Source organism: Pinus tabuliformis, chromosome 8, assembly GCF_031772625.1.
Source record: "Pinus tabuliformis cultivar Carrire ecotype Pingquan chromosome 8, CPIR1, whole genome shotgun sequence".
In the NCBI taxonomy this organism is placed as follows: Eukaryota; Viridiplantae; Streptophyta; class Pinopsida; order Pinales; family Pinaceae; genus Pinus; species Pinus tabuliformis.
Window position 1 is genome coordinate 1,882,079,365 of NC_142294.1, and position 20,693 is coordinate 1,882,100,057.

General features: G+C 34.7%; 1 protein-coding gene across 1 annotated transcript; it reads right to left on the reverse strand.

Moving 5' to 3' along the window:
• Positions 1–5,919: 5,919 nt before the first annotated feature.
• On the reverse strand, positions 5,920–8,080 carry LOC149243916 (putative receptor-like protein kinase At3g47110). The gene is made up of 2 exons (XM_089367881.1): positions 6,498–8,080; positions 5,920–6,399 (listed from the first exon to the last, which is right to left on the reverse strand). Exons 1-2 carry the CDS (start codon positions 8,077–8,079, stop codon positions 5,939–5,941), a joined length of 2,043 nt encoding a protein of 680 aa, XP_089224007.1. The 5' UTR covers position 8,080; the 3' UTR covers positions 5,920–5,938.
• Between the last annotated feature and the right edge of the window lie 12,613 nt (positions 8,081–20,693).

The following is a 20,693-nucleotide window of genomic DNA, read 5'->3' on the forward strand; positions in this document are numbered from 1 at the left end:
GACATATTTACATCATGCGCCACTAGCCCCAGTAGTGGGACATTGGAGCCACTCCTTGCTCCTCAAATAGCTGACTGAAACTCTCTATTCTTTGCGGGAGGAGCCAAGGTGAAAAGTCCTTCGCTCATACAATGGGGGGGGGTATATATAACCAAGGGTGATGCTTGACCCTTGTGACTCTTGGACTACCCTCATGATTGTTCAACTTCCAATTAGTTTTCAACTGACATGATTCTTCTTATTCATGTGTGTCCATTGGACTTCCACTTTACATTACATTCGATTTACAATAGATATGGCCCATAATAGTGATGTGGCCTTTGACAACTCATGACACGAATTGACACGACATTGCTGACATGGAATGGCTTGTTGGGGTGGCAATGTCAAGCTGCTATTACTGCTGAGTGATAGATGTGTTCTTGGGTGTCCTTTCTCTTCTCCTCTAGAAGGTTTGATGATGCGGGGTCTTCAATGATCTTTGGTCTTGAGAGGTGGTTGCATGCATGTGTTCCATTTTCTTGTTCTTGATAAACTTCTTTGTCTGTCCAACTGTAAGTGAGTCTTCTAGCATGTTTGCCCCTTCTTCTCCTTCTTCATTGTCTTGCCATGATCTGACAATGTACCTGTTCCTGCAATTCACTCATGACAATACGACATCAAATCCAAAAACTCCCTAGTCTAAAATGATGCACTGTTATCTATGGGATGAGCCCGAGATAGGTGATAGACTAGGAAAGAGGGCCCAGTAATTGTGAATTGCGCAATTTTAAGTGATAAGGAGGGAGACCGGTCACTGAGACTACGTAGAGCATAACTAAGGCTTGGTTGAGGAACTCCTAAGCATAGTCTTCACTGCCGGGAAAAAATGCACAGAGACCACTGGGAGATAAGATTGCACAGTTGAGACCATCAGTGGTTGTTGCAAGATGGGACCTTGGGAGGTAGGATAGTGCATTTTTCAGAGGCAAGGCCGGACTGGGCAGTAGAGGGGCCTAGGAGGAAAGGTCTGCACAGTTCTAGAGCTCAGTGAGTCCTGGATGAGGGTGGACATTGGGGAGACACTTCTGCGTAGTTTAGGGAGGAGAGGAATACTTGGGCATATATGCATGCGGTGTTCCAAATAGCAGGGAGGAAGCTTGATGACTAATCTTGCGAAATGTACAGTTTAGGTCAGGCTAGGAGAAGCTATTGTGCAATTATTTGGATGAAGGCAGTATGTTAAGCTCTAGAATTGTGTATTGCAACTACCCTAGGGGATAGTGACTGCACACTACGTATTGCACAGTTCAGTGATGGTTCGGTGAAAAAGAGTTTCCTGGTTGAGAGGACTTTCAAAAAAATGGCTAAGTGTGGGAGGCAAGTGAACTTGTGAGGAACATGAAATTGTGATCAGCCACTTAGTATATTTTGACGACATGACAACATAAACCACCGGAACAACAACACAAAACATTACCCTTTGTGAGGTTGTCTAGAACAAAAAGCGACCAGTGCGACACTTGAGATAGACCCTAGGAAGACCGTGACGACACTTGTGTGACAATTCTTAAAACTTTGTGTATGTGTGTGACAAATGTTTACATAGCTAGTAAAATTTGAATACACAAAGACCAACCTTCGAAATCACCAGAATAGGACTGAAAGCATGATAAATCAATCAAACATGCCAAGAGATGACAATAGTTCAAACAAGAAAAAGGGGTGAAAGACTCTAAGAAAGCTCGAGGGTTTGATAGCTCTATACACTCTTGTTCAGATGATCAACTTCTTTCCTTAGGATATCAATTTCTTCTTTCATCATCTTGCATTCTTCATCCTTCTTTGCTAGATGATTCTCTATCTTATCCTTCATTCTTGTTGCTTCACATGATTGGGCCTTAAGTGAGGTGATACCTGATTTTAATTTGAAAATCTCTTTGTCCTTTTATTCTAGTTGGCATGTCATGGCATTTATTTCCTTTTCTTCTTCACTGACTTGTACTTCTAGGAATGCCAAATCTCCAATCACCTTTTTAGCTCCTTGTGTTTGTTTCTTTTCTTCTTCCAACTAAGATTTAAGGGAGGATACATCTTCCTTGTATTGACCAATTTTTATTTCAAGTTTGTTCAAGTCTTCATGTCTTTGTTCAAGATGGCTTGAAAAATTTTCTTCCCTTTTCTTTACTTTATCTAATTGATTTTTCATGGATATGACTTCTTCATGATGCCTTTTCTTGTTTTGATGTAATTCCTCCTTTAGCTTAGTGAGCTCCTCATCTCTTTCTTGTACTTGAAGCTTGAAAATGTCAACTTCCTTCCTTGCCTTGTCAAGGTCATGGTCACCATCTTGTGCTTGCTTCTTGAGCTCCTCATTTTCCTTTTTAAAAATGCTTATCTCCTCTAGGGCAGCTACAGGTTTTGCCTTGAGATCTTCTTCATCTTCTAGGTCCTCCTTGGTCTTGATCTCTTCATTCTTGTTTTCAGCTTCCTTTAGAGGTCATGGTAAATGCTCCTTTTGAATAAAGATCTTGAAGTTTGTCCCACATACCTATTGCCGATGAACATTTTTCTACTTTGGCCTTTATAGGATCTGGTAGCCCACTCAAGATTGCCTTTATTTCTCATGCATTACATTCCTTGGATTCTTCTTCCATCGTTCTTTCAGTCATCACTAATTCCCAGACTTCAAAATCTTGAGCCATTAAGAAATTATTCATTCTTGCCTTCCATATTTCAAATTTTCCAATGAAAAATGGAGCTCTCCAAAACTACTTCATTACTTTCCAACCTTTCAACCGTTAATCTTGAAGGGGCAATTGGTTCAGAACTTGAGTGAGCAAAGCTTTCTACATAATGATCTCATCCATTTGAAGGAGCTGATATTTTTTATGCTAAATATGCTTTCCTGAACTGATCAAGATAATTTTAATGCCTATAGCTAGTGTCACACATATAAAGGTGGTATTCGAGTCTCATGGGAAGAATGTAAAAGAAGAACTGCATTATGAGGGGAATGCATACAAGTGGGACATCTCAGATCTTCCCAATCTTATTTTTAAATAGAGCATTCTCTTGCTCAGAAGAGTTTACTTATAGCAACTCCTCCCGACTAGGCTTAGAAGGTAAGGAGGAGATCTGGATCTGTGTGAAACAAAAGCATGGCTACTAGTCCCTTTAGGCATTTTGCTACACTTGTTGAGAAGACATGTTCTAATTGAATCCTTAATGACATGTTTAAAAGGAGAATGTTGAAGTATCTCAATGCTAGATTAGGGCTTCTACGCGATTAGAGTTAAGGCATTATGTACATATGTATTTAGGGATTTCTCCTAGGGTTTGCCATTAGGATAGGGCAACATCAAAAAAGGGCAATTCATGCATCGCAAGAATATTTTCCATCTCCAACAGTGTCATATTGACATCAATGACAACTTTGACCAACAACCTCTTCATTTACTAATGCAACAATTAACGCATAGGCCTTGTTTTTCTTGTTTTCCCATATGGTGAGCTCTTTTGTTTGAAGTGGGTTTTTCAACAGGATTGCCACCTTCTCCTTCACAAACACCTTTCAAGAATTCATTGAAAATAAGAATATGCTTTATTTTTCTAGACTATTCACAATAGTTCTCTTTGCTAGTAAAAACTACTCAGACTATAGAAATGAGTGAATTCATTATTAAATGAAATTCTGAACTATACTCTTGCAAATAGCTTACTAGCATACATAGTTTTTTTTTTTTGTCGATTTCTTAAAAAAAATAATAATCATCAGATAACCCAAAATCGATGCTTAGGCTCATAGCAACATGCAATTGAAATAACTCAAAATTGAAAATAGCTCAACTCAATGCGCATACCAAGAGCTATTCACATACCAATGGTTTGCGCACATATAAAAACCAATTTGAGCACATATAGCATATATAACTTCAACGCCTCAATCAGCACAAAGAGAATACTTGAATCAACGCACAAAGAATACTTTAATCAACACATAGGGGCTGACCTTCAATGCTTAAAATGGTGATTTAATGCAGGTTCAACCAAGGGACCAATTCATTCCATGTCGGGTTCACAACTGTTCAAACGCAAATACCTTCATCGCCGATAATAGAGAGGCATTCCCGCGTTGCTTCAACGCAGAGAATATGGAGAGATTACACTTCATTCAACGCAGATATTCAATGCACTATTTCGGTATTAAATACAACACACATACATCATACTCTGGTAATTTGGTATTGGTAATTTCATGAAAGAATTGATGAATTTTATCAAGAAGAATCATCAGTATATAAGTTTGAGAGAGACCTCCTTGAGATTCATATTCCAATGTTTCTGGGTCTTTTTTATTCTCATATTTACAATATCTTGCTAATTTCTAAAGATTAAGTATCAATTTTTTTAAATGCCACATATTAATTTTATAGTAAAAATGAATGAATTATATATCTCTTATTATTATTTTTATTAAAAAGTAATTGAACATTTTTACATGCAATTTTTCCTCTAAATTGAAATATTTGATTATGATCAACACTAAAATTCTTTTTTATGTTTTTACTCTCTTTATATACATTTATATATATGAAATTGATTTTAAAATATATTGGTTATTATAGATATTCAAATTATTAAAATATTTTTAAAAAGTGTAAAAATTATAGATTTTGCTGATAACAAGTGAATATAATTTTTTTTAACTTTTAGTTATTTTATCATTCTTTAAAGTTTATATAAAATTGTGTTACTTTTCTTAATATATTATTTATGGCTAAGAGCAAGAGTAAAATGTTTTTACTACTTCTCTTTTATACCAAAACATGTATGTTTAGAGAAATTGTTTTTATTTAGAGAATATTTTATTTTATTTAAAAAACATATGGTAACTCCATGTTAACCGTTTCTCCTTTATACCAAAACATGTATATTTAGAGAGTCATTGTTTTTATTTAAAAACATTTTATTATATTTAAAAAAATACATGTGAACTCTATGTTATGAACTCTATGTTAAGAACCGGAAGAATCTGTGAAATGCACCTCTCAACCAAATAATGTTAGGATTCCGCAAAATATATCATTGTCTTAATATTGAAGGGTTTATTTTTCATGATATTCTTTATTTCTGTGATATAAACTTATAACAAGTTTATATATCTAAATATTAAAGATCATATTTGCTCAACTCTGACAAATTAGCGGCAGAGCCTAATTATTCGTCCGCAGTTAAATGCGCAGACATTCATTTTTTGTGCTGTACTATTTAAATCGGTGGAGAAGGTCAAGCGACTTGCAGTTATTTCTATTACATTGGATTTTCATGAGACGTTTGATTATTATGTTTCTACTTTGCTTCGTATTTTCAGCTATCACTTGGGTTTCTCTCGTTCCTCGATAATCCAAAAGTTTTCATAGGCGTAAATCTTTCACGTCATTTGATTCTATCTATTGCCATTGAAAATTTCAACTACCTTTTACATTAATGATTCTTGATATGTTAAGAAACATTAAGAGAATCTCCAAAAGGAAATGATACAATTTTGGCTAAAAATGTAAACAAACTAATTAGATTTCAGCAGAATAAATTCATTAAAAACATGTTAGAAGTTTGGTTGAATCTTGAATAATAATGCTCATAATTATAGAAGGTTACAATCTATTTTTACACAATTTGAAATTTATTTATAGGAAAAAAAATTAATGGATAATTTTTTTGATATTATGAATAGATAATAAATGAATATATAGTAAATCAAATTAAATGCAAATTTGTAATTTATTTAATATAATATTGTAAAAAAATTTAATCAAAAAATTAATTTCTATTGGAAATAACTATAGATATATAAGACAAAAGGAAAAAAACTTGAATAACTAAAAATACACAAATATTTTAGTTGAAAGAACAATAACAAGAATGAAATTTTTTTATTCTTATTAACTTCATAAGACTAAAATGTGGAAGATCCTTGTTCATTTGATGTAGGGACATCTTTCCTTGTTGCATTTGTATTTCTAAGCAAATTGGATATGCTTGGTCTCAATTCCCTAGAAGTGGTAGCATTTTCCAGCAAATCCTCTCTAATATTCTCCAATATCCTTGCCACGACTCTCATGGTTGGTCTTTCTTCTGGTGAGTATTTTGAACAAAGCAAACCAACATGTAGCAAAGAAATTATGCATGTGTATACATTTTTTTTTTCAAATTCACCGTCATACACCTCGTCAAAAAGACCATTGTCAATTACTTCCTCCAGTCTATTTGGGAATGCGAAGTTCACCCAATTGTGCAAGTTTAAGTCTCCAACAAACATGTCGCTAGTTGGTTGTTTTCTGGTAAACATTTCCAACAAAAGAATGCCATAGCTATAAACATCCCCTTGGGTGGAAACTCTCCCAGTCAATCCATACTCTACAACAAAGGAAACCTTCATTAAATTTTATTTGATCAATCCATACAAATATTGTTTTGGAAAAGTAAAAGTAAAATATATGTTTAAAAAGACATACCTGGGGCAATGTAGCCAATTGATCCTCTTAAAGAAAGTGATGAGGCATGTGAACTAGCAGAGCTTTCACCAATTAATCTTGCAATACCAAAATTTGTTACATAGCCTAACATATATTCATCCAAAAGTACATTGCTGGGTTTTATATCACAATGCACTACTTGCACAAAAGAATCATGATGAAGATACTCCATGGCATGGGCCACATCTATGGCAATGTCTAATCGGGCTTTCAATCCCAATTCACATACATCCTGACCATTGTTTCCATCTCTTTGAGGATACAAATGCTTCTCTAAGCTTCCATTAGACATAAATTCAAACACTAAACCTTTGAAATGGAGGTTGGAGCATGAGGTTATGATTTTCACTAGATTTCGATGCCGAACCTTTTGCAAGACATTGCATTCTGCTTTAAAACTCTTGTCACCTTGACTGTTTTGCAATTGGAGAACCTTCACAGCAACAACTGTGCCATCACTCAAAATTCCTTTATATATTGACCCAAAGTTACTTGTTCCCAACAAGTTGGCCTCATTGAAGCCATTGGTCGCTATGTGAAGCTCTTGAAATGAGATCCTTCGATGCTCTAACTTTTGGAAAATATCTCTTGTGACATCAATGTTTTGTATATGCATATTCCTTCTCCATAGGAATCTTAAAAAAGTGCAACATAGTATAAAAACAATGGCTCCACTGACTGGCAATAATACTCTTTTCACAATTGTATGATGACCTCTTGGTGCTGGACAAGCCGATAAGTGAAATTCTTGTGGTCCACAAAGATTGGGATTTCCTTGGAAGGACATGACAATTGAATGATTTGCAAAAAATCCTTCTTTTCGAATTTGCCCAATGAGCTTGTTAAAAGACAAATTCAAATATTGAAGCATTTTTAATTTGATGAGAGTAGTTGGTATTGTACCCAACGAGGAGTTGGAAGAGAGATCTAGGCTTAGAAGACTTTGTAAATTTTCAAGTGAATCTGGAATAGATCCTTGGAAGAAGTTTTGAGATAAATTCAACCAATATAATTCAACACAACTTCCAAGTGTACTTGGAATGATTCCATCCAAGTAATTGCCAGATATGTCTATGGCTTGAACCATTGCAAGTTTACCAATTTCTCTAGGCAAAGCGCCTTCTAAGAAATTGCTTGACAAATTTAAATAGAAATGTAGATTATAAAATCTAGCAATTTCTTTTGGTATCCTTCCGGTGAGCATATTGTGAGACAAGTCAAGCAATTCCAAATTTGTACAATTTCCTAAGTTGGAAGGTATGCTTCCTGATAATTGATTGTGATGAAGGAGGACATCTCTTAGTTGTTTAAGGGATGCAAGGGAATTGGGAATCTTTCCAGAGAGCATGTTTCTACTAACATCCAAGAGACCTAGTCGCCGTAATTGTTGAAAGTCATTGGGTATGTTTCCCTCTAATTTGTTGTTAAATAAATATAACCTTTCTAAATTTTTAAGGTTTCTTAAAGATGGGATGTTTCCACTTAAATGATTTTCAGATAAATCTAGAAATGTTAGGTTGCTAAGATTTCCTATTTGTGGAGGTATGTTTCCTTCTATCATGTTTCCTGCTAATCCCAAGAAAAACAAATAGGGAAAAAGTTTTCCTATGGAAATGGGCAAGACACCAGTTAGTTTATTATCATCTAATTTTATTTGCTTTAAGCGTGAACAATTGGTAAGAGCAGCCAAAAAGGGCATGGTGGTAGCACTAGCACTACTAAGTTGATTAGAGTGCAACCGTAATCTCTCAAGAAGAGATAGCTTACCCAACTCTATAGGGACATTGCCAGTCAATTTGTTGTAAGATAGATCAAGAATTATGAGTTTTGAACAATTTCCAATGGAATTTGGTATGTTTCCACTAAGTTGATTTCCCCATAAATGAAGTGTACCTATGTTAACCATATTTGACAAACAAGAGGGAATATTGCCAGTGAATTTATTTACAGCAATTGAGAAGTGGGTCAATGTAGAGATATTGCACAAGAAAGTGGGGATGGATCCTGATAATTCATTCTCCCAGAGGTAAAGTGTTTGCAGGTTGGTGAGCAGTCCCAATTCTCGTGGAATGCTCCCTGTGAGCTTGTTTGCCGCAATACCCAACTCAGTTAAACTCGAGATGTTTGATAAAAATGTGGAAATGGTCCCTGACAGTGGAAATAGTGCGCAATTTGGTTAGCAAGCCTAATTATGGTGTAATGGCACCGGACAACATATAATCAACCCTGAAAATCCAATATAAAAAATAATGAGCACTGAAAAAAATGGTACCTGTGAGGTTGTTGTACCCCAAGTAAAGCTGTTGTAAATGTTTGAGGGAGCCCAACTCTGCAGGGATATTTCCTTCCAGAGAATTGCTGCGCAACCAGAGGTTTCTCAAACGAAAGAGGCGTCCCAGTTGTGGTGGAATATGACCATGGAGAGCATTGCCACTGAGATTTAGCGTATGGAGAAATGACAAATTGCCGAGGGAAGGAGATATGGAGCCGCTCAGATCCATGCCACTTAGGTCGAGAGAGACCACCCTGTCTGCGTGCCTGCGACTGCATGTCACGGCAGTCCAGTTGCACAAGTGGACTGCAGGACTCCAGTGTTGGAATGGTAATTCCAACTGCAGGCGGACATGGACAGCGATGGTAGCCGACTCAGTCAGCACGCTGCATCTAAAAACCACCGAACGAAACCATAAAACCGTCCAGATCATATCGGCATATCGGCAAGTCGGCATATCGGCGGGTTGGAGCATCGGAGGCAGGCAGTGGCAGCGATATGAATATCGCCGACGTGCGATCGCCGATATCGCATCGGCAAAGTCGAAGTGAAGGAATTATAAAGGAGCTTTTGTGTTTCCGACGTGCGATCGCCGATATCGCTATCGGCACATCGCTATCGGCAATGTCATAGGGTCAGGGTCTTTGACATGAGTAAAGTTGCGATGCGATGAAGCGCGGACCCGATGGCTTCCCAAAACCAAATTGTATAATGTTTGTCTTTTTTGTTGACCGCCGAGAATGGAAGAATTAATGGAGTTGGTGGTTGTACGTACTTTTTGGTGGCCCTTTTAAATGATTATGGGCACATACGTTTTATATTTTTTTATGTGTACGTAGTTTAGGTGGGCCTTTAATATTAGTATGGGCCACGTTTTTTATGTATGTTTTGTATTAAGTTTTTATATATATGAGCCATGTGAAAATGTGCTTGTGGTTGTAGTGTTGACTATTGTAAAAGAAACGACGGAGCAGTAAACAAAATGTGCTCTGTATTGTTTTTGTTACACATGGGAGATATGTAAAGTGCAGCAGCGAAAGAGTATAGAGCGAGCCAAATGAAAGGAGCTCGTGGGTTGAAATTTTTGTGTGGAGCATTGTAAAACGAAGGTGCAGTAAAAGCGAAAAACCATGTGTGGTTTTGCACAGCAGTGCATAAAGATAATGGTGGAGCGAGTTTTTTATAACTCTGTAAGTTTTTTTTACAGCAGCATGTAAAAGAAGGTTTTTACACCAGTAAATGTAAAAAGGGGTTTTACTGCAGTAAACCCAGCACAGTAATTTCTCAGGTGAAAACAGAGTTTTTGCTGAATGTAAGTTTTTTTTGAAAATCCCTCTGAGTGAAGAGGATGAAGTTTGTATCAGGCTCTGTATTTTAATCAATAGAAATATTTTTATGGCTGTGTAATACTCTGTTATGAGTAGATTTGTTTTTAAAAGCTTCCCTGTGCACAAAGGTCCTGGAACAGTGGAAACAGAGCATTGGCTCTGTGGTGTTAGAATGTCTGGTTTTGGTATTTCCCCAGTAAAAAAAATACCCAACAGTGGTATCAGAGCTAGTCCAGGCTCTTTGAAGACTCAAAGAAGCTGAAGGAAGGTGTTGTTGCAGCAGTAAAACTTCTCCAGCAGTGTGAAGACTCAGCCAAAGGGATTCAGGTATTTCTCAAGTTTTTGAGTTATTGTTGAAGGAACAGTCAGTTGTTTTAAAAAAAACACAGTCAAGTAATTTGGAGTATAGATAAGAATGGCAAGGTCAAAGAAGAAAGCCTCCAAGCCTGCTAAAAATGTGTCTCCCTCCTCTACTAAACTAGAAGGCAATCCATTAGAATACATTTTATTTGAAACCCCAAAGTTTCATGGAAACTTTGATGTATGGGAAATAATGATGAGGGCTTTCCTAATGTCTGAGGGGATTGAAGTCTGGGAGTCTGTGATTGATGATAGCAAGATGGATAAAGAATCCATGGAGTATGATGCACAAGCAGTAAAACTAATCTTGGATGGATTGCCTGATTCTGTGAAGAGGAATCTAGGAAAATATACATCAGCAAAGGATATATGGGACAGACTGCATGACCTTCATGCAAAGGGAGCACTGACCATGACAATGAGTCAAGAAGAACCCATCATACAAGCTGAGAATGAAAAGCTTGACTTCATCAAGCTTCAAGTAAAGGAAAGGGATGAAGAGCTGGCCAAGATCAAGAAGGAGCTGGATCAATGCAAGAGGAAGCATCATGAAGAAGTCATATCTATGACAAATCAGCTGAATAGTGCAAAAAAGCAGGCAGATGCCTTGACAAGTCAACTTGAACAAAGACACAAGAGAGTGAATAAGTTTGTGGAAGAGATTGGACAGTACAAGGTAGAGGTCTCCTCCCTTAAGTCCGAACTACAAGAAGCTAGGAAGCAAGCACAAGGAGTTGAAAAGAAAATGAAGAGCAGTCAAGCAAAAGATGAAGAAATCTCCAAAATGAAGACTGAGATTATCTCCTTCAAAATAGTAGCAGCTGAAGCTACTCGTAGCAAGGAAGAAACTGAGGGACAACTAGCAAAGAAAAATAATGAATGTGAAAAGTTAGAAGAAGAGATTGTCCTCCTCAGGAAGAAGGTTGAAGGGATGAACAAGATCATGAAGAGCTCTCAAGCTCTAGATGACATGCTCAGCTATCACAGATCTCCATTTGATAAATCAGGACTTGGGTATGTAGGTGAACCCTCAAACAAGGATGAGGATGCTTTAAGCAAAGGAGATGTGAAGAAGCCAGAAAGAGATGGTGATGCTCCTAGTTCCAGCAAAGGCAAGGAGAAAAATGAAGGCAGCAATAGAAAAAATCCTGCTCCAAGTAGAAAATCAGCTCCAAGAAGAAATGTAGCTGATGTCAAGAAGGCAAGAGACAATGGTCATCAACAAAGGATCTCAAGGCAGCAAAGCTTCAGAAGTACATCAAGGAAACCTCCATCTCCCAGGTACCAAAGTTCATTTTATGGTTATTGTTACTCTTGTTCAAACTTTGGTCATATGGCAAGAGACTGTAGATCATTTCATGGAGATAGATGTTGTGGTCCCCGACAATCTCCAAGAAATAATTTCACAAGTAGAAATCATGAATTCTTATTCATGAATAAAGTTGAATGTTTCAAGTGTCATAACATTGGTCATATGGCACGAGACTGTAACTTAACATGGGCTCCTATGCAAACTAGACCCATGCAAAAGAAGAAAGTTACACAAGTATGGAGAAGGAAGGAAAGGCAATCTGAAAACCCCTTGAACTCCCCAGTGGATCTAAATTTGTTTTGAGAAGAGTCTGCTAAAAGAAGACAAGCACACATTAAAGGGGAGCTTGTAATTTTTATTTGTTGAACTGTATTAACAATCATTTGTTGATGGAGGATGTATTGCAGCGTAGCAGTTGCAAATGAAATCTTTGTTAATCCCTCTAAAAGGTAATATGCAGCAGTGATGAAATCAGCAATGTTTTTGCTTTGTGTTCATGCAATATGCATAGAAATGCATAAGGAAGAAAAGATGGCAGCGCTGAAATGTAAAGAGCAACAGCGAGATAAGAGAAAAATGCAAAGCATGGAGACCCTCACAGCAGTGGGAAGATAGAACATGAACAGCAGTTTGAAATTTTTTTTGTGATGCACATGCATTGAAATGCATAGCAATGGAAGGTAGTTTCCTTCTATGTAATGTGATAGAACATACTCACAGCAGAATGAGTGTAATGCACAGCAGATGAAATGTTTTGTATTGGGAATGAAAATGCAAAGCAGTGAGAAGAAAATGAGAAGGCAAAACGCAGCAGAGCGTAAATGCCCAGTGGCTGAGAATGCAATGAAATTTCTCACACAACAATAAAAAAAATGTAATGTTTTTCTTCATATGCAATGCAGCATGCAAAGAAATGCATAAAGAAAAACAGGGACAGCAGATTTTTAATGCACATGGATGAATGAGAATGTGTATGGCAGCAGAAAAATGAAAGGAACTGCACAGCAGTGCATTGTGTAATTAAAAAAATGAAACTGAAGATTGTGTGAAGCAAGGGTGCATAAGAAAAGGTAGCAGCCTGTGTTATTTTTTGTGGAGAATGAAGTGCCAAGAGTATGGGCACACAGCAGTATGATGAAATAAAAGGCAGCGATAGTGCAAATTGCAGAGGCAACGCAGCAGCAAATAAAAACCCAGGGATGACAGTCTATGGTTATGGGTATGGACAGCAGTGAATATGAAAAAATGCAGCAGCAGGAAGTTATGGACAGCAGCATGATGGCAAGAAGGAGAAGCACACAGCGATGCAAACAAGAAAGATGCAACAACATTAAAGTTTTGTTGAAGGAATGAGATGTAATGGACAGCAGCACATGCAAAAGAAATTTTCCTTACAGCAGTAAAGGTAAATGTAATGAATTTGTTGTTCATTGAGTTGAAATGCAATATATGCAACAGCAGTGAATGCTTACACACAGCAGTGTAAATTTGTAAATTGGGACAGCGTAATTGTTCCAAGAAAGACAGACTATTTTGTCTTTGAAAAGTGCAGAAGCAGTGCAAGTGAAGACACAGCAGTGTGGGATAGACACAGTAAAGAAGATGGCACAACAGTGCAGCAGAAAATATGCATCAGCATAGGAGAACATTGTAATGAGTTTGCACACACAGCAGTGCAATGTTTGTTTGTTTTGGAACTGCATTTGAAGCAGTCATTTGGTGAAACCCTCTGTTAAAAGAGGAAGGTGCTTTTCAGCACATTGTCATTAGTGAATCCCTCTATCAAGAGGATGATGCTTTTCAGCATAGTCACAGGTGAATCCCTCTGTCATGAGGAAGGTGCTCTTCAGCACATTGTTATGGTGAATCCCTCTGTCATGAGGAAGGTGCTCTTAAGCACAGTTTCAGGTTAATCCCTCTATTAAGAGGAAGACAACTTTGTTTGTTTGTGAACTGTATCAGAAGTAGTCGGTGAATCCCTCTATGTGAGGAAGATGTCTTTGTAACAGCAGTTGGTGAATCCCTCTATGAGAGGAAGTGCTTGGGTAAGATTGAATGCCCAGCAGTTGAAATTAAAGGGGAGTGTTGGAATGGTAATTCCAACTGCAGGCGGACAGGGACAGCGATGGCAGCCGACTCAGTCAGCACGCTGCATCTAAAAACCACCGAACGAAACCATAAAACCGTCCAGATCATATCGGCATATCGGCAAGTCGGCATATCGGCGGGTTGGAGCATCGGAGGCAGGCAGTGGCAGCGATATGAATATCGCCGACGTGCAATCGCCGATATTGCATCGGCAAAGTCGAAGTGAAGGAATTATAAAGGAGCTTTTGTGTTTCCGACGTGCGATCGCCGATATCGCTATCGGCACATCGCTATCGGCAATGTCATAGGGTCGGGGTCTTTGACATGAGTAAAGTTGCGATGCGATGAAGCGCGGACCCGATGGCTTCCCAAAACCAAATTGTATAATGTTTGTCTTTTTTGTTGACCGCCGAGAATGGAAGAATTAATGGAGTTGGTGGTTGTACGTACTTTTTGGTGGCCCTTTTAAATGATTATGGGCACATACGTTTTATATTTTTTTATGTGTACGTAGTTTAGGTGGGCCTTTAATATTAGTATGGGCCACGTTTTTTATGCATGTTTTGTATTAAGTTTTTATATATATGAGCCATGTGAAAATGTGCTTGTGGTTGTAGTGTTGACTATTGTAAAAGAAACGACGGAGCAGTAAACAAAATGTGCTCTGTATTGTTTTTGTTACACATGGGAGATATGTAAAGTGCAGCAGCGAAAGAGTATAGAGCGAGCCAAATGAAAGGAGCTCATGGGTTGAAATTTTTGTGTGGAGCATTGTAAAACGAAGGTGCAGTAAAAGCGAAAAACCATGTGTGGTTTTGCACAGCAGTGCATAAAGATAATGGTGGAGCGAGTTTTTTATAACTCTGTAAGTTTTTTTTACAGCAGCATGTAAAAGAAGGTTTTTACACCAGTAAATGTAAAAAGGGGTTTTACTGCAGTAAACCCAGCACAGTAATTTCTCAAGTGAAAACAGAGTTTTTGCTGAATGTAAGTTTTTTTTGAAAATCCCTCTGAGTGAAGAGGATGAAGTTTGTATCAGGCTCTGTATTTTAATCAATAGAAATATTTTTATGGCTGTGTAATACTCTGTTATGAGTAGATTTGTTTTTAAAAGCTTCCCTGTGCACAAAGGTCCTGGAACAGTGGAAACAGAGCATTGGCTCTGTGGTGTTAGAATGTCTGGTTTTGGTATTTCCCCAGTAAAAAAAATACCCAACATCTAGTTGGCCATGGAAGCATGAGGATCATTGGTAATATCGATCTTGAATGACTATAGACATGTCGTTTGAGTCTTAACCTAAAGCTTTAGGGTATTTAGCTTTAGGCTTTAGTGTGTACAATGAAACATTGCATAGTGTGAGTGAAGATGGAGAATATATTTTTGCTTACATTGAAATTTCAACATTATTGGGGTATTATGTGCTTATCATGGAGTATCAACAAGCAAGATCACTAGGTTTTTTTATTTTCTACAATTATATATATATATATATATATATATATATATATATATATATATATATATATTCAATTCCAAAAGAAATAAATTCTTTTCACAAGGATCTAGCAATACAATTTCAAGCAAGATTGTGATCTTTTTGTTGTTTAAAATATATTTTTGAATGCATAAATGGATCCAACACCTTCAAAAACATTTGGGGCACTCAATTCTACAGATTAAACAACTTAAACTCGAGTTTTTAAAAATCCTTACCGAATTTTGATTAAAATTAGCCTAAAAAAATGTCATGAAAAATGTCATTTCATCTATAAGTTGGACTCTCTCTCTTTTAAATTTCAAGTCCTCCATCAAATTGATGGTTTGAAAAATTGAATAACCTTCATCATTAACATGCATATTTTAAAACAATCAATTTTTATGGTCAAATAAAAGAAATACATGTAAATATCCCTTAAATTTAACCTTGTTAATTGATAAATTTTGTCTTTATAAATTATCTAACTACATTATATTGTGAGTGGAATTCCCTACACATATAATTTCATGATTTTCCAAGAGATTACCTTTGATGATATTTTTCATTTCTCTACCATAATTGTATCAAGATGTAAACATTTTATATTATTCATTTCTCTACCATAATTGTATCAAAATTAAATAATGGATGTAAACATTTTTCAATATAAAGTAGGAATTTTTATTATAAATAAATTTAAAGTAACTTTTATAGTTTGTTTATAATAATATTTTTATAATTTATCTTTTTAAATTAGAGATAATTAGTAGGAATTTTAAGAAAGTAATGTGAAACTCATAATTGTATCAAGATGTAAACATTTTATATTCTTCATTTCTCTACCATAATTGTATCCAGATTAAATAAAAGATGTAAACAATTTTCAATATAAAGTAAGAATTTTTATTATAAATAAATTTAAAGTAATTTTTATAGTTTGTTTTATAATAATATTTTTATAATTTATCTTTTTAAATTAGAGAATAATTAATAGAAATCTTTTATTATATAATTTCATGATTTTCCAAGATATTACTTTTAATGATATTTTTCATTTCTCTACCATAATTGTATCAAGATGTAAAATTTTTATATTATTGATTTCTCTACCATAATTGTATCAAGTTTAAATAATAGATGTAAACATTTTTCAATATAAAGTAGGAATTTTTATTATAAATAAATTTAAAGTAACTTTTATAATTTGCTTTATAATAATATTTTTATAATTTATCTTTTTAAATCAGAGAATAATTAATAGGAATTTTTTATTATATAATTTCATGATTTTCCAAGATATTACCTTTCATGATATTTTTCATTTCTTTACCATAATTGTATCAAGTTTAAATAATAGATGTAAACATTTTTCAAAGTAGGAATTTTTATTATAAATAAATTCAAAGTAATTTTTATAGTTTGTTTTATAATAATATTTTTATAATTTATTTTTTTAAATTAGAAAATAATTAGTAGCAATTTTATGAAAGAAACGTCAAATTTAAAAAACAATTATATATATAAAATATTAAACTAAAAATTTAAATCCACATTAAAATACTTATTATAGTTAAATCTAAAAATTAAAATTTAAAGGAAGACTTAGTTTTTCAATGCAATATTTTGAATAGTTTTCCGGTTTATTTTCCAATCTAATTTGTATAGAAAATGAGAGGGTTTCATTGAAATCATAAGTTGGATGAGTTCACAGTAGAACTACAACAAGGGGTTTTAGGGGGTGTTGAATCCATATATGTAGTCAAAAGACAAGTTTAACAACACAAATCAAGATTTGACCACAAATATTTTCGTCAGACTGAGAAATATATAAAAAAGTCCAAAAAATCCCACTTAAAGAATACACCATTAAAAAGATTCAAACTGATAAAAAGAATTAATAATCAATAAAAAATAACTATGTGAAGAGACTCTCTCTAGCCTAGTGTGGTGGAGATGACTTATATTAAATTAAAATTAAATGATGTATCCCATGATATTTTTCTCTAATGTAACTCATTTAAAGGCTAATAACCCTCTCTAACCTAGTGTGGTGTTAAAAAAAATAAAAAAAATTTAAATCGTTTTTCCCATGATATTTTTCTCTAATGTAACCCATTTAAAGGCTAATAATTAAACAAGTGTAAATCCATATTAACTTTAAATCTACAAAGCCCCCCTAGAGGGATAAATAAAATAAAATTTAAATTAAAAAAAAAGTAATAATTATAATTATCAATAAAATAATTTAACTCGATAAAATTACATAAAACCAAAAATAAAATAAAATAAAAAACATAAAATTGATGATTATATTATAATTATAATTAATAACTAAATCAATCTAGATCCATGATCTATCAAGCACAAAGAGTGACCAAATTTATTTTCACTCTAAAAGACATTTGCATCTTAAGAGGTTTGACCCCTCCAGGCACTTGGTAGATCCAAAATTAAGATGGATCGTTTTATAAAAATAAAATATAAAAAAGTAATTTAATATTTAATTTCATCAAACAATAATAATCACTATCATAATTTATAATTCATAAATTAATAAAGTCATGAAATCAACCTCCTTCGATCTTAACTTTGGATGTATCAAGGGCCTAGAGGAATCAAATCCCTTTAAGTGCAAACATTTTCTCAAATTTTGTACTAAAAAAATAAGTTTGCACCTCGAGATATTTGATCCCTCTTGTTATTTGATAGCTCTGTAGTTAAGATGGTTCTAGACTAGTTGTAATATGCCAAGGAATGTGAGTGGTGACGACTCACTTGGCCAAGTTTTGATGAAATGATCTAATGCAATTTTATTAATTGGGTTTTTCCCATAGTTTGGGGTTTCCCAAGATAAACATTGTGCCCATTGTGTTTATGTTTCATGTTTGTTTTTAGTTTATTGTTAATTCTCTTATTAATTTTTATTATATGTTAAGTTGAGCAGCAAAAGCATAACTTGCAATAAATTTTAATTGCAGAAAATAATGGAAACTAAACAAGATGGTGGAATAATCAAACACAAAAACTAACACAATGTTTTATGTGGTAAAACCCCCTTGCAAGGGAAACATCCACGGGGCAATGATAATCGATATTCTTATTATTCGTTCTTATTGTCTCTACAAGTTTACATGGATAAATAACAACCTGTCAATTTTTTTCTAAATTTGTTAAGAGATTTTAAAGAAATTACATAAGAAACATTTTACATAAAACAAAAAAGTTCCTTTTATATGTTTTTCCCAAAACTTAGCTTAGAAAAAACAACTCAAACCAAAGCAATCAATTTTAGATATTATCCAAGAATATAGAGAAATAGTTGGCAACTTATAACAATCTCCACCTTGACAACAATTTACTTAATATATCATGCCCAAAATATTCATCACCTTCCTTGCAAGCCAAAGGAAGGTAGGGATCATTTTAGCTTCTCTAACAAAATTGGTTTTTTGAACATGTCTACCCAATTTTTCTTTGGTATGGACTTTTTCTAAAGCCACCACTCCACTTTCATCAATAAACTATCTTACAAAATGGTATTTAATAGACATATGTTTTTGCTTACTATGACAAGTTGGATTCCTCGCCAAATTAATTGCACTTTGACTATCACATAATACTTTCACATTTTCCTGCATCCTTCCAAACTCACCTAGCAAATCTTTTAACCAAATTTCCTCTTTGCAAGCATGTGAGACAACTATGTATTATGCCTCAGTAGTGGATAAAGTAACTAGGTTCTGAAGCTTTGACATCCAACTAACAGCCCCACTTGCAAGAGTAAAAACATATCCATAAGTGAATCTCATCTTGTCTAAGTCACCTCCAAAATCTGAATCAACATAACCGCATATTGAATCACTACTACCATTATAGCTGATACAATAATTACTTGTGCCCCTAAGATATCGAAGCACCCATTTGATTGTTGCCTAATGCTCTTTACTTGGATTTGTCATGTATCTACTAACAACAACAATTGCATGTGATATATCTGGTCTTATACTAACCATCGCATACATTAAGCATCATACTGCATTAGCATATGGTACACGAGACATATACTCTTTTTCTTCATCATTACTAGGACACGAACCTTAAGAAAGCTTGAAATGGGAAGCTAAAGGGATTTGAATAGGTTTCACATTATTAATGTCGAATCTCAAAAGTATTTATCCATATATTTTCGTTGTGATAACCACAACTTTCCATTTTTCTTGTCTCTATGTATCTCCATGCCCAATATTTTTTTTTGTTTCTCCAAGATCCTTCATTTCGAAAGTATTATCCAACTGAGCCTTTAACTTTTTGATCTCAACCATGCTTTTTCTTGCGATAAGAATATCATCAAATTATAACACCACAATAATGAATATGCCATTTTCTAACTTCTGAAAGTAAATACAATGATCATACTCACTTCTGGTAAAATTGTGGATCATCATGAAGGAACCAAACTTCTTGTACCATTGCTTAGGAGACTGCTTCAAGCCATACAACGACTTCTTGAGTTTGCGAACAAACCTCTTATTGTCATTTTGAACAAACCCTTCTGGTTATTCCATATATATATCCTCATCCAGATCTCTAGGTAAGAATTTTGGTTTAACATCTAGTTGCCTAACTCTAGATCAATTAATGCAACTAATGATAACATAACTCGGATTGAAACAAGCTTAGAAATTGGTGAAAAAATTTCATGGAAATCAATACACTCCTTCTGAGAATATCATTTTGCAACAAATCTTGCTTTGTACTTCTGAATAGTATCATTAACACCTTTCTTCAATTTGTAAACCCACTTTCAACCGACCACCTTCCCATCCTTAAGAAATTCCACTAGACCACATGCCTTATTTCTTTATAAGGCATCCATCTCCTCTTTCATTGATACTTTCCATTTATCACTATCAGATACTTCTATTGCTTCCATATAACAACTAGGCTATCCATAATTAACAATTAAAGCAACAAATGTAGAAAAATTATCATACCTTTTAGAAGAAGATATGATCTGTTTAGATCTTCATAGAGTTTGTTGCTGTATGTCCTTTGTTTCTTGAGAAACTTTTATATCCTCATCTTCTTCTGTAGGATTTTCTTCATAAACATTTTCATGATACTCTTCCCTTGAATAAGATTGAGTTTCCAATTGAACTTGCTAAATCTATGGTACTTTTTCCTATTTCATTTCACCATTTACATTTGATTTTATGAGTGACGATTCATTAAATATGACATCTCTATGAATGATGATTTTATGACTAGTGGGAATCCACAACCTATATCCCTTAACTTCATCACCATAACCAACAAAGATTAGTCTTTTTTATTTTG

Excerpts from the sequence above, each read along its gene's own strand:
- LOC149243916 (XM_089367881.1), bottom strand. The coding sequence starts at position 8,079 with ATGATAGAAGGAAACATACCTCCACAAATAGGAAATCTTAGCAACCTA. Across the intron at positions 6,400-6,497 it reads AATTGGCTACATTGCCCCAG|AGTATGGATTGACTGGGAGA; the intron begins GTATGTCTTTTT and ends CCTTTGTTGTAG.